General features: G+C 44.2%; 1 protein-coding gene across 1 annotated transcript in view; it reads right to left on the bottom strand.

Annotated features, from left to right (window-relative positions):
* Positions 1-14043: 14043 nt before the first annotated feature.
* LIMK1 (LIM domain kinase 1) overlaps positions 14044-15451 on the bottom strand; it is a 44822-nt gene continuing 43414 nt past the window's right edge. Inside the window, exon 18 of the mRNA XM_023753416.1 lies at positions 14044-15389. Coding sequence (XP_023609184.1) covers positions 15227-15389 — 163 coding nt within the window. The 3' untranslated portion in view covers positions 14044-15226. The remainder of the gene's footprint in view (positions 15390-15451) is intronic.

The raw sequence follows: 15451 nt of genomic DNA on the forward strand, positions 1-15451 counted from the left end.
GGAGGAAAGGTCACCCTGGGAGGTGAGGTCCTACCCTATCAGTTGTCCTTTGCTAGGCACCCAGGACTTTCTGCCCTGGTCACCTTCTGTATCTGGCCCATTGTCCTTGTTCTGCTCATGTCTCTCTAACTGCCTACCACATTCCCAGTTATAGGAAATATAGGGGATAGAGCAAGCATGTCAAACTCAAAGGCTAATGGGCCAAATAAACAAGGTTTAAGTTTATGTGGGCCGCAAAAAAACAAAAGCTTCAATTTTCATAGAAACGTAGTTTATTTCGATAGAGACATGCTGAACACAAAGGGCTGAAATAAGTGAGTAATCGTTAACATAGAATAATAGAACGTTTTAATAAAGATTAACATTTTTTCTTGAACATGTACTTACCAGACACTGAATAACTGCACAAATTAATAAGCGTAATGCAAATAAACCTATTTTTCTTGTTCTCCGAAAGCAAAATATTTCCTGTTGCGCATACCAAACAAGTCAGTACAAGACTAATGATGTGGCAATCAGCTGCTAAAATATTCGCTGCTAGTATTAGTTGAGAGAAATGATGTGCCTGCGTGTAAGGCACATAAGGGAAATGAATGCAACACGATTATAGCAATAAGTCATTAGCGAACGTTGTAGTTCATTATTAATAACTAGAGGCTAGGTTCACGAATTCATGCACAGGTGGGGTTCCTTGGCCTCGCCAGTGATCAGGGCCAATCGGAGCTGTGTCGCCCAGTCCCGATTGGGGCTATCAGGGCCAGCCGGCTGGGGAAGGGACCGTGGGAGGTTGGCTGTGGGAGCGCACTGACCACCAGGGGCAGCTCCTGCATTGAGCATCTGCCCCCTGGTGGTCAGTGTGCATCATAGCGACTGGTTGACTGGTCGTTCGATCGTTCAGTCACTTAGGCGTGCATGTGTAGGGTCCCTAGTGGTTGTCGGTTGCTGGCCGGAGCCTCCCTTCCCCGGCTGCCGGCCTGGGCCTTTCTACGTTCTGCGCTGCCCCCTAGTGGTCAGCGCTTGTCATAGTGAGTGATCGAACTCTCAGTCAGTCGAACTCCCGAGGGGACACTTTGCATATTAGCCTTTTATATATATAGATATTATGTATAACAGGATAGTATAAAAATTAAGTTATGAAATTTTTATTAAAATGTTTCTTACATACCGTTATATTGGCTGGGCCACAAAAATATTCACTGTGGCTGCATGTGGCGAGTTTGACATGCTTGGGATAGAGGAACAAGTTAAACAACTCAAAGAAATGTGATAAATCCAGAAGGTGGGACTTTATATGAGACAATTGGCCTGGTTGCATAAGAAAGTAAGGGACAAAGGATGGGTGGGGACAGTGACACAGCAGGCAAGGTTGCTCTCAGCCTTGATTGGATCCTGATGTGACCAATAAAACAACAAAACAGCTATAAAATACTTTTCTGAGACAATTGGGGAAACTATGGATTAGATATTGGGTAATACTGGGAATTACTGTTGTTAATTTTCTTTTTTTTAAAGCTCTATGACCTTTTAAGACCCAAATTCAAGTCATTTTAAAAATATATATTTTTATTAATTTCAGAGAGGAAGGGAGAAGGAGAGAAACATCAATGATGAGAGAGAATCATTGATTGGCTGCCTCCTGCATGCCCCCTATTGGGATCAAGCCTGCAACCCGGGCTGTGCCCTTGACTGGAGTCAAACCCAGGACCCTTCACTCCCCAGGCCAACGCTCTAACCACTGAGCAAAACCAGCTAGGGCTGTTACTAATTTTCTTTAATCTGATCATAGTTTTGTGGTTTTGAAGAGAATGTACTTTTAGGATATGCATGTTGAAATCTTCACTGTATTCAGGAAGTGAAATATTATGATATTTATGAATTAATTTAAAATGGTTCAGCAAGACCAACCACCCAGCCAACTAATGAACCCTATATACATATAGGCAAATGATAATAATTGTTGAATGTAGGTGGTGGGCATAGGGATTCGTTAACCTATTATTTCAACTTTTTTTAATGTTTGAAATTTATCATAATAAAGTTTGTGGAAAATCTCTCCTCAAAGACAGCCCATTGGATAGTGTTCTATACTTCATGTGGCTGAAAAATAGTTGTTCTGTGGAAAGTGGCCTCACAGGGTGATCTGATCATAAATTCCTAACTGGTCCTAACTGGTTTGGCTCAGTGAATAAAGCATCAGGCCCCAGGTTCAATTCTGGTCAAGGGCATGTACCTTGGTTGCAGGCTCAATCCCTGGCCCTGGTCAGGGTGTATGCAGGAGGCAACCAATCCATGTGTCTCTCTCACATCGATGTTTCTCTCTCTCTCTCTGTCTCTCCCTCTCACATCCACTCTCTCTAAAAATCATTGGAAAATTTCCTTGGGTAAGGATTCACAACAACAAGTTCCTAACTGGGCAGGTCATAGCGGGTAGTCATGCTCCAGGCGCGTAACTTCTTTGGGAAAGGCTCTTTGCCTTGAGCAAGGCCTGGCCATTGTTCCTGTGCGTTTAGGTTAACACACCTTTGAAACACCCCTCCTTCCAAAGAGTGACCCCTCAAGAGAGCACAGAATCTCATTACTTTCCTATAATCCATTCTCAACCTTGCTTTCTCGCACCTTCATGTAATCTTCCTTACTTCCCTCCTTAATTTCAAATGCATAAAAGAAACTGCAACACCGTCATTCTCACCCTGTTTGTTGCTCAGTTGGCTGGAGCTTCATCCTGTTCACCAAAAGGTGACAGGTTTGATTCCTGGTCAGGTTGTGGGTTCAATTCCCCTTACGGGCACATACAGAAAGCAAACAATCAATATTTCTCTCACACATTGATCTTTCTCTCTCTTCTCTCTCTTCCTTCCTCTCTTTAAAATCAATTAAAAAAGACAAAACACCCCAAAACAAAAAAAATCATTCTATGGAGCATTTGAAATCTTGCCTGGCATATGTTGTTTGGCTCAAATAAACTCCTATAAAAATTCTCTACAGGCTGCCAGGGCAGTATGGCTCAGTGGTTGGTTCTGTGTCGATCTATGAACCAGGAGGTCATGGTATGATTCCCAGTCAGGGCATATGCCCAGATTTTGGGCTCCATCCCCAGGAGGGGGCGTTCAGGGGGCAGCTGAGCAATGATTCTCTCATCAATGTTTCTCCCTCCTCTCCCTTCCTCTCTCTGAAATCAATTAAAAAAAACATTAAAAAAATTATCTACAGGTTTGGATGATGCTTACATGGACATTAGTGTACACACTTTTGTGTATATAACTGCAACTATTCTTATGTAAATGAAGGAGGATCAAAAGCCCAATTTATATGTAAGAAAGGTTTGGGAAAACAGAATTCATGTGGGAACTGTGAGACCTGTGAGGCAGTAAGCTGTGGTGCTCCAGGGGAGCACAAGGACTGGGGGGAGGCTAGAGAGGTGGCGTGGATGGGATGGGGAAGGGCCCTGAATGCCAGGCTAAAGAGCCTGATTTCTTCTGTGGGACTTGGACAAGCTGCTAAATGGCAGGATCAACTTAGGTATTTTTAAAAATATACATTTTTATTATTTCAGAAATGAAGAGAGACAGAGACGAGAGAGAGAGAGAGAGAGAGAGAGAGAGAGAGAGAGAGAGAGAAAAGAAAGTCATAGATTGGCTGCCCCCTGCACGCCCACACTGGGTATTGAGCCTGCAACCCGGGGAATGTGCCCTGAACTGGAATTGAACTGTGACTTCTTAGTTCATGGGTCAACGCACAACCACTGAGCCACGCCAGCCAGGCAACTGTGGTATTTTAGCTGGGAGTGGTGAGGATGATGAACTGGAGCCTTGATCTCAAGAGCCTTTAGAGGCAAGGCAGACTGGGAGTCCCCTCTGAAGGGACCAGCTGCCACTTGGGGACAGCTCATATCCCCTCCAAAGGGGTGAACTGTGTGTGAGCCCAGCAAATTTCTCAAATGCAGCCACAGTTCTTTTTTTAAAATGTGAAATTTTCTAGTTTATAGTGTTGGCCCATTTAAAAACAAAAGCAAAGCAAACCGCTGTGGGAGGCAGACACAGCAGATCTGAGGCCCTGATCAGGCTTGGGGACCACCCTTCCCAGGCTAGAGGCTGGAGGCAAGTTAGGGGCTGTGATAATCCAGATGGCAGTGCTGGTGGCTGACCTCAGGTGACGGTGAAGAGACTGATTGGTAGAGGCCTGATTGCAGAGATACCCAGAGGTGGACTCCATCCAGGAGACTTGGTGACTAAGCTGAAGAGGGGAGGGTGGAGTCCAGGGTGACATTCTGGCGATGGAGTCACAGAGGACAGAGTGTGGGGGAAAGGAGTGTGTCTGTCTGGGGACGTGGCCTTTGAAGGGCCTTTGGGCCCTCCTGCAACAGGCTGGAGACCTGGAGAGAGGATGAGCTGGAGTCCCTGGGTAGGCATCTGTGCTGGAGGAGGAGCTCTCTGGGGAGGGTCAGAGGCAGGAAAGGGCTGAGGACAGAATGGAAGAGAGGGGAGGGGATGGAGAAGGAAAGGTAAGGCTTTATGGGGCAAAAGAGGCCATCTTGGTGCTGACTCAATGTACTCTTGATCCTTTACAGCTCTGTGCCATGCCCTAAACCAGCGGTTCTCAACCTGTGGGTCACGACCCCTTTGGGGGTCGAACGACCCTTTCACAGGGGTCGCCTAAATATATCCTGCATATCAGATATTTACATTATGATTCATAACAGTAGCAAAATTACAGTTATGAAGTAGCAACGAAAATAATTTTATGGTTGGGGGTCACCACAACATGAGGAACTGTATTAAAGGGTCGCGGCATTAGGAAGGTTGAGAACCACTGCCCTAAACGGATGAATAAGTGGGGCCATACAAAATCCTGACACACCCTCTAGGGCCTGTCCTCCAAGTTGACTGGCCCCCTCATCAAGGACCGTGGGTCCAAATCCACAGAATGGAATCTAGGCCAACCCACATGCTTTCCACTTGATCTCCATCAAGGTCATCAGAGACCTGGACCAAGGCTGGAATGCAGGTTGTCCATGCCCTGGAATCAGTCTGACCTGAGCCTGCCAAACCTGTGGAGTGGTGGTGAGCGCCTCTTCCTCACCACCTTTATTTGTTTGTTTGTTTGTTATTTAATCTTTATTGTTGAAAGTATTACAGATGCCCGCCTTGACCCCTTCTAGCCTGCACCTGCCCCTGCCCCATTCTTCCTCATTTCAGGGTAAGGAAAAAGGGACCTTTGTTGGGCAGTTACTATGTGTTGGATTGTGTCAGGTACTGTCTAGTTTGATCATATATCAGACCTGCACAATAGATATTCTTGTTATTTTACATTGATCACAATATTCATTCATTCATTCATTCATTCATTCACTCATTCATTCATTCATTCATTCAGTATACATTTACCCAGTATCTTTTATGGGCCATGGAACTGCATTAGGCACTGGAGATACAAAAGTCGAAAACACTAGAAATGGAATCAGAACTCTAGGGAAGTGGGTTCCTATGTTGTTTTTCATATTACATAGGAATGATCCCCACCTCCACCCCATTTCTGGCCCAGCTCCATCCAGATTCTGCGTACTCCTTAGGGGACTGTATCAGAATGTTGGCAGGGGAAGAGGGGCTTTGAAACATACTCTGAAAAATCTTCCCATATGTTTCTGATTTGGCAGGCTACAATAACCAGAACATTCTCCTATTAAAACTCTTTGAAATGTGTGATAAAATTTAAAAATTTTATTTTAAATGCATAGCCGAGCTCCCATGAAAGAAAGGGAAATCTCAGGAGTCCAGAAAGAAATAGGGGAGAAAACATTGTAGATGACAGCCAGTGAGTTGATAATGTGTCTTCCCTTAGGTGTCAATGAGGGTCAGTAACCAGGAGTGACAGGAGATGAGGCTCTGCACTAGGTTTGCCAGGAAAAAAATATAGGATAATACAGGGTGTGTGTGTGTGTGTGTGTGTGTGTGTGTGTGTGTGAAATACACTGACAGCCCTGCCAGATAGCTCAGTTGGAGCATCATCCAGATATCCAAGTTTGCAGGTTCAATCCCCTGGTCAGGCACATACAAGAAGTAACCAATGAATGCATAAATAAGTGGAACAACAAATCGATGTTTCTTTCTCTCTCTCTCTCTCTCTCTCTCTCTCTCTCTCTCTCTATCAATTTCTTTTCCATTTTTTTTAAAGCCACACTCTCAGTGAAAGGATAGACTAGAGATAATGTGTGTACCCAGGAAAGTCCTAAGCTTGCCTGCCTTAGCCTGGAAGGGTAGGGAGGTTAATTTTATACTTTGCTAAGTCAAGTATGCGGTTAAAGGTTGAATGGTCACTACCAAAAGGTAAGAAATAGAGTGTATAATAATTATGGGAGTAAGCAGTTTTAGCCCCCACAGTTTGAACTCTGGTGGAGATAGGAACTGGAGATTGAGTTAATCACCAGTGGCCAAAAATTTTTTTTAAAATATGTTTTCATTGATTTCAGAGAGGAAGGGAGAGAGAAACATCAATGACGAGAGAGATTCATTGACCAGCTGCCTCCTGCACGCCCCCTACTGGGGATCAAACCTGCAACCCGGGCATGTGCCCTGACCAGGAATCATAGGTCGATGCTCAACCACTGAGCTACACTGGCTGGGCTGAAAGCACCCCTTTAAAAATAGGGGGAAAAGGCACAGAAACAATGGACAGGGATTGCTTAAGGCAAAGATAAACCTTTCACTACAGAAAAGTTTTATGCCTGGGTGTGACCACCCACCATGACCTGCCCAGTTAGGAATTTAGGATCAGATCACACTGAGAGGTGACTTTCCACATAACCCTTCTTTCATCTAAAAATCTATACAAAATGATCCTGATAATGCAGAATAAGATGAAACTCTCTCAAATGTTTGTGTACAGCTTTTAGTGAATGGGGAAAATACTACATAAAAATGCTGTTATACAAGGCAATATACAAATATACTGGTGGTCATTTCTGGGTAGTGGGTGGGGGTGATATTTATCTTCTTATGAATGTATGCATGTGTTCTGATTTCTCAACATTTATATACTCAGCATCTTGAGATTCATTTAATGACTAGAACAAGAAAGTACATGTAAACCCTTCAGGAGATTTGGCACAATGGCCAACAAAATAAAAATATATAAATAATAAAATGAGGAAAAAAGAAAAGCTTGCCCCATATCACCACTTCTGTTCAACACTGTATGGGTGGTACTAGCCAGTACAGAAAAACAGGAAAAATACACTGATGGTTATTTGAATTGGAATAGGCCATTTTGGTTCACCAAAAAGAACTATATATCTGGTTATCTATTACTGAGGGCTTCTCTATTTATGGAAGACTCACCAATATTTGAAAAAAATTAATTTGTTATTGGCATGTTTGAGCTTCTTAAACTAGAATTTTAAAGCTTTTCATGAGTGGTTTGGGGCCAACCACAGAAGGAAACAGCATATTTTCTATATACACAATTGCCCTGCTATGTTAACTCCTCAGTTTGCAAGAAGGATGCACTTTAAAAGAAGGAAATTATATAATTTTAAAGCCCTTATTAATTTGTAAAAACAACTGGCTCTGCTATAAACTCTGGCAAAAAGGCAGTAATTTGATTTGCACTTAAATGGTATTTTTGCTGTGAAATTATCATTAAAGTGATATATGATTCCAACAAATTCAACATAGTTTTATTGTGTTACAAGGTACTGTATTAATTTGCCAAAATTTTGTCATTTGGCAAAGGAATTACCTTCTTTAGATTTGTATTTCCAAGTCTTTATGACTTAGAATGCTATATTATAGTCTGATAATTTTAACTGAAAACGATTACCTACATTTTGCTGCACTCTAAACTTAAACAGAGGAACAATTGTTTAGTCCCCCCCCCCACATCTTTTAGCATTTTACATTTGTGTAACATAAAATTGCCATGTAACTTATAAATAACTTATAAAAAAGTCGGGGGCAGGGGCGGGCTGCAGGGGGCCATGTGTCAAAAATCACACTTGTTTAATTGCTAAATCATGACATGTCAGTTTATTGGAATGTAATTATATCTTGAAGTAATTGTGACCATAAAGCATTTTTTCTAAAAGGAAACTTGTGCCAGGCTGGTGTGGCTTCATGATGCTCAGAACCGGAAGGAACCCTGAGGCCAGGGTACCCTTGGGTGGTGCCAGACGACTGAGGAAGCAGGAGGAGGGTGTTGTGACTGGTGCTCACTTCTCTGAAGAGAGAGCTATGGGCCATGTGTGCTGCAGGTAGTCGGAGGCAGAAGCCAAATGCTTGCCGCTGCTGAAGACAATCCCTGGAAAGGTGGAAGGAAGTCCTTTTCCCCCTTTGTCCATCTTCCGATGTGCCTTTTAGTGCTTCCTCTTGTCAGAAGAAACACAGCTGGCAAGATAAATCGACCTTCATAGATGGGAGAGATTGTGAAATTTATTTGGTCATGTCTTTGACCTTGAACTCAGCGCTGAGCACCTTGCCAGTGTAGATGGGTTTCTGGTATCCCCTGGCATAAAGAGACATCTCAAGTCATCTAATTGCCACTCGAGGTTTCTTGAGATGAAGTGCCTATTGAATCCAATGCCAGGGGAAAACAAGCGGCTAAGGAAAACTTGAGGAGTGGTGGGTTGGGCTGGCTATTTCTGAGGGCACTACAGAGTTACAGAAAGAAGAGGATTAGACCGGGCCTTGAAATTCTCAGCGCAGGTCATGGTCAAAGAACCAGAGAGGTTCTGTGGTGGCCGTATCAGCTAACTATTGCTGCGCAACAACGTCTACTAGAATTTAGTGGCTTGTCTCTCCGTTTCTGAGGGTCTGGAATTCAGGAGTGGCTTATCTGGATAGTTCTGGCTCAGGGTCTCTCGTATTGGCTTGGGCTGCTGTCAGCTGAAAGCTGAAGGATCCACTTCGAAGGTATGACTTCACGTGGCTGTAAAGTTGGTGTCTACTTCTTTCAGTTCTAGCAGTTTTTACTTCATGTATTTCAAAACAATGTTTTTAGATGCATACATATTTCAGAGAGTTATGTCTTTTTGGTTAGTGGACTCTTTTTTCATTATGTGATTCCATCTTTATTCCTAATAATTTCCCCAGCTCTGAAGTTTAATCTAAATGTAGCCAGTCCAGTTAAAAAAAATAGTTTGTGTGCTTTATCATTTTCCACCCTTTTAATTTAAAAAGAACATGTTTTTATTGATTTTTTAGAGAGGAGGGGAGAGGGGTAGATAGAAACATTGATGAGAGAGAAACATCACTGATCTGCTGCCTCCTGCATGCCCCCTACTGGGGATGGAGGCTGAAACCCGGGCATGTGCCCTGACTGGGAATGGAACCGTGACCAGAACTGTGACCTCCTGGTTCACTGAGCCACACTGGCCAGGCCATCCTTTTACTTTTAACCTATCTATATCATTATGTTCCAACTTGGTTTCTTGTAAACAGAATAGATGTTTTTTAAATCCAATCTGATTATCTCTTTTCCTTTTTGGTAGAAGTATTTTATATATTATAAATTATTTGACTGTTGTCTGCTTTGGCTAGATTTTTTTTTTTCATTGAAGAGTTTGGTGTATAATATCATTTGGTCACTTGATGTATAATACACATTAAAATATAGTTTTGTGCTAGCTTTATCCATTCGTGTCTTTTAAAAAAATTAATTTTATTTTGCCCTAGCCGGTTGCTCAGTGGTTAGAGCCTTGGCCTGCGGACTGAAGGGTCCCAGATTTGATTCCGGACAAAGGCACGCATCTCTGTTGCAGGCTTGATCCCTGATCCCAGTCAGGGTGTGTGGGGGAGGCAACCAATCGATGTGTCTCTCATATCGATGCTTCTCTCTCTCTGTCTCTCCCCCTCCCTTTCACTTTCTCTAAAAATCAATGGAAAAAATATCTTCAGGTGAGGATTAACAAAAAAATACTAATTTTATTTTTTCCACCACCGCTTAATCCATCTATGGCCTCTGTCACCTCCATCCCCCGCCCATAATCACCAAACTGGTGTCCATGTCCGTGAGTTCTTTTTTCCTTTTTAAAATTTATTATTTTTTTCTCATCACCTTTTATCCCCTCTATGCCCTCTACCACCTTCACCCATCCCCCTCCACCCCTGCAATCACACACTGTTGTCTGTGTCCATTAATTCTTTTTTTTTTTTGCTCAGTCTCTCCACTCCCCTAACCCTCCCCTCCTTCCCCCTTCCCCCCTTTACCCCCAAATCCTAGAGCTGTCTGCCTGCTCTCTATCTATGAGTTTGTCTCTATTTTGCTTGGTAGTTCAGTTTGTTCATTAAATTCCACATATGAGTAAAACCATGTGGTACTGGGCTTTCTCTGACTGGCTTATTTCACTTAGCATAAAATTCTCCAGATCCATCCATGCTGTCGCAAAGGGTAAAAATTTCTTCCTTTTTATGGCAGAGTAGTATTTCATTGTGTAAATGTGCCAGAGCCTTTTTATCCACTCGTCTACTGATGGACACTTGGGCTGCTTCCAAATCTTGGCTATTGTAAATAACACTGCAATGAACATAGAGGTGCCTATATTCTTTCAAATTACTAGTAGTGTTTGGGGTTTCTTTGGATAAATTCCCAGAAGTGGAATTGCTGGGTCATAAGGCACTTCCATTTTTAACTTTTTGAGGTAACTTCATACTGTTTTCCACGGTGGCTGCACCAATATGCATTCCCACCAGCAGTGCACGAGGGTTCCCTTTTCTCCACAACCTCACCAACATTTGTTGTTTGTTGATTTATTGATGATAGCCATTCTGACAGGTGTGAGGTACTTTGGTTAGATTTTAAAAATATATTTAAAAATTTACAAAGAGTAAAATAGATTTTTCTGCTTACAATTCTATGTGTTTTAGCACATTTATAGACTCATTTAATAACTACCATAATTAGGATACAGAACAGTTCTATCACCCTAAAAAAACTCCCTCATGTTGCCCCATTGTAGTCAAATCCTTCCCCAACCCCTAATTCCTGGCCATATTGATCTGTTCTCCAGCTCTATAGTCTTGCCTTTTCTAGAATGTCATATAAAGGAAATCACCGTATGTAACATGTTTTTCTGCTTTTCTTTCTTTTTTGTATGTAACATTTTGATATTGACTTCTCTCACTCAGCAGAGTGCTTTTGAGATTTATCCACATTATTGCATGTATCAATGGTTCACTCCTTTTTTTATTATTTAATCAAATTTTTTGTTAAACCTCACCTGAGGATGTTTTTTCCATTTATTTTTTTAGAGACAGTGGCAGGGAGGGAGAGAGACACAGAGAGAGAAACATCCATACATAGATGTGAGAGAGAGAGACGATTGGTTGCTTCCCACATGTGCCCTGACCAGGGCCGGAGCCTGCAAATGAGGTACCTGCCCTTGACCAGAATTGAACCCAAGACCCTTCATTCCTCAGGCCGACACTCTAATGACTGAGCCAAACAGGCTAGGGCCCTTTTTATTATTTAATAGTTTCCGTATGGATTTACTGCAGTTTATTTTTTTCACTTGTTGAAGGACATTTGGGTTGTTTCCAGATTTTGGCAATTATACCCTTTAGGAACATCCATCTACTTACAGGGTTTAAGAGAATTTTTTTGTGTGTGTATGTAAACGTAAGTTTTAATTTCTCCAGGGAAAATACCTAGGAGTGGGATAGCAAGGTTACATGGTAAATTATAGGGTAAGTGTATGGTAAGTGTTTGACTTTGTAGGAATTACTGATTACTCAGTGACTATATCACCTGGCATTCCTCGATACCAATACAGAGAGCTCCAGTTGCTTCATTACTCACGGACACTTGGTATTACAGTTTAAAAATGTTAGCTATTCTAATAGGTGTGAGTTGAATGTCATAATGGTTTTAATTTGCATGTCCCTAACGACTAGTGATGTGAAGCATCTTTTCACGTGCTTATTCGGCATCTGTTTATCTTTCTAGGTGGCATGCAGAGGCGGCCAATCAATGTTTCTACTTCTCTATCCCTCTCCCTTCCTCTCTCTAAAAATCAATAAGAACATATTTTTTTAAAATTGTGATGTTTATGCAACTCTGAATACATTAGAAACTATTGAATTTTACATTTTAAGTAGGTGACTTGTATGTGAATTATCTCTTTTACGTGTTACAAAATCAGTTATGACATCATAATCAGTTGCAGCAGTGAAGACTATAGCAGCTCTGTATATTTCCTTCTTTGCTTGTTATGTGTCTATCAACTAATTTTTCCTTCCCTCTACTGTTTTATGTAAAAGTATTGATGATGAGCCTTACTATCTAAGTCTTTCAGTTACGGAATATTCAAGTGGAATGTTGACTGGAATGAACAGTGATGACTATAGAACTTTGTTGTCCCTTTTAGGAAGAGAATGATGCATCTGTGTACGAAGGATACTTCAGTGTTAGGTGGCAGCATGAACCTGTTAGAGGTGGATGGAAATTGAATATGGTAGAAAGGTGGGTATCGGTGATGAGTAGCCACACGGGGTGGGCCATGCTGGTTACTTATTGTGTCTCAGCTCCAAACCCACTCCATTTTGTTCTGTGATGCTGGACTCCTGAAAACTACATTTCCCAGACTCCCTTGCCAGCTGGCTTCCTGTTAAGGTCAGCCTGCTTGTAGGGGCCAGCTGAGGGAGACTAGAAAGTGAAAGGGAAGGGACTTGCTTCTGCTGTCCACACTAGTCATCAGTAACAGGCATTTAGCTCCAGCACTGACCATGTTGGCACCTACCTTCTTATAAGTTCCAGCACCAGCTCCTTAGAATCCAACCCTTCCCCAGTGCACGTCAACATCTGAGCACTGGCCTCATGGGGCCCCTCCCTGCAGGTTTCTGGCCAGCTGCCAAGATGACCCCCAGTGATCCCTTCTGGTCTTGGTATTAGTGACCCTGTGTGGGCCCCTCCCACGTTGAATTGGGGTTGGCCAGTGTGACCAATGGAATATGGTGACAATGATGCTGTGTGAGTTCTGAGCCCAGGTCATAAAAGGCAGTGGAACTTCCACCTTGCTCTCTCGGGATGTTCACCCTAGAGCAGTGATGGCGAACCTTTTGAGCTCGGCGTGTCAGCATTTTGAAAAACCCTCACTTAACTCTGGTGCCGTGTCACATATAGAAATTTTTTGATATTTGCAACCATAATAAAACAAAGACTTATATTTTTGATATTTATTTTATATATTTAAATGCCATTTAACAAAGAAAAATCAACCAAAAAATGAGTTCGCGTGTCACCTCTGACACGCTTGTCATAGGTTCGCCATCACTGCCCTAGAGGATGCCATGAGGACACTCAGGGAGCCCTGTGGACAGGAGCCCAAGGCCTCAACAGCCAGAGCCAACTCTCAGCCATGTGAGTGAACCACATAAAAGGGTCCTTGGGAGTGGATCCTCCAGTTCCAGCCACTTCCTCAAAAGATTGAAACCCCAGGCAGTATCTCACGGCAACCTCAGGGCAGACCCCAGACCAGAACCACCCACCCAACCTCAGGAGAAACCCCGAACCAGAACCACTCACCCACACCACTCCCAAGTCCTTTACTTAAATCATTGTTGTTAAAAATATTACAGATAACCCCCTCCCCCCAATTGCTGCTGCCAAATTCTTGACAAAAATTGTGAGCCATGAGTGATTAGTTATTTTAAGCCACCATGTTTAAAGGGTGATTTTGTTGTACAACATCGCATAACTAAAGTCACTTCCTCTTTCCTTAAAATGCCACTGTTTCAACAGCTGTGTGAACAATTCTCTAGATTAAAGGCCCTATATTTGAAATAATTAGTGTGGTTTCTGTTTTCCTGATTGAACCCTTTAAGTTCTAGGAAGAAATGAGAGCAATACATTCCCTAGTATCTGCTCTTCCCCCTCCCAAACCCAGCCTTGGGAAAGTCTTCACTTGGCTGGCCACCACCGCTGCTTCAGCCCTCTGCACCCTCCACCCTTCACTCCGCTTCCATCCTCGTCTTCCCACCAGGCTTCTAATCACAAAGCTCCGTTCTCATCCTATTTCCTCAGGGCCCCCAGACAAACATTGCGACGCAGGATCTGGGGGGTGGGGGGGAGCACAGAATTGAGTTTATTGTTCTGAGTCTGGGTTTTGTTCCTTGGTCGTGGTTTTTCCTGGATGGAGGTGACTGTCCCACCTCCCTGAGTCGCAGTCCCGTGGGCCGGTTTAGATTATTTTCCAGGTTCAAAGTGCACTGAGAAGGCTTCACAGTTTTAATACTTCCTAGATGCTCAACTGAGGCAAAGTGAAAAAATGGCCCCCCCCACCAGCCCATAAAATAAAACCCCAAGCCCCCAGCAGCTGCTGCTGCAGCCGTATGAAAAAATAATACAAACTCTTCTTAAAAAATAGATTACACAGAAAGAACCCAGAGGACAGAGGGGCACAGGGAGAGGCAGGGGCTGCTCCAGCTACTGTAGGGAGCCTCAGGGAGAGGTCCAGGAGGGCGCTGAGATGAACTCCAGGGGGCTGGGATGCTGGTGGACACCTGCCTCGTCCGCTCTGCCCAACGTTCCTCTGCTGCTCCTCCCAGCAACTCTGCCAGGGCCCTCCCTTTACCCTGAGGCCTAGTACCTGCTTCTCACTAAAGTGGCTTTAATAAAGAAACAAAAAGACCAAAGCAAGAAGGGCTGCTGCCCCGCCAACAGGGATGCCCTCTACCGGAGCAGACGTCTCTTTGCTTTGGGGGTCTGGATAGTTATCTCAATACCTGCTACTACCTAGACACCCCTGGGAGGTGGTGGTGATAGGCCCCAGACTCCCTTATGGCTCCTGGGAACACCGCTCCCTTGACACACCCCCTCCTATGTACTCAGCCATGACAGGGCATGGTCTGAAGTTGGCCTCCAGTAAGGCCTTGGAGGAGCTGCAGACAGGTGGAGCGTGTGCAGGATGGGCGGGGCGGTGGGGTGTGGGACGGGGCACAATTCACATGGACCCTCAAGCTCATGCAGGAGAAGCAAGAGGGGGCAACCCCACCGAGACAGAGGTAAGGCAGGGTGAGGTGACGGTGTGTATGCAGCCAGGCCAGCTCTGCGGCTGGGGGGCAGAGACAGCGCAGGGGCCACAGTCCACAGGGTAGGAGGCAAGTCAGGGCCTAGTGATGGGGAGGGGTCTGGGTGCCCACTTTTGCTGAGGGCTCCACACCCGGCTGCCTCCTGCAGAGGAATCTGGTGCAGGGTGGATTTTCCGGAGTGGGGACAGGGGCTGCTGGGTGGGCTGGGCTCAGTCAGGGACCTCGGGGTGGGCAGGCAGTCCACTTTCGCCACGCCTGTAGGTCTCCCAGAAGCCCCTGTCCAGCTGCTCCAGCTGTGAGCCTAGTGGCAGGTGGCCGGCCAAGTGCATGCGGAGGGTCTCCAACCATTGCTCCAGCTTCACGAAAGAGGGCCTGGGATGACAGGTCAGGGGAGAGGGATGGTGGGTTCTGGCTCTGCTGGGGACCGGCCCACC

The sequence above is a fragment of the Myotis lucifugus genome, unplaced genomic scaffold (genome assembly GCF_000147115.1).
Source record: "Myotis lucifugus unplaced genomic scaffold, Myoluc2.0 scaffold_45, whole genome shotgun sequence".
NCBI classification, from domain to species: domain Eukaryota; kingdom Metazoa; phylum Chordata; class Mammalia; order Chiroptera; family Vespertilionidae; genus Myotis; species Myotis lucifugus.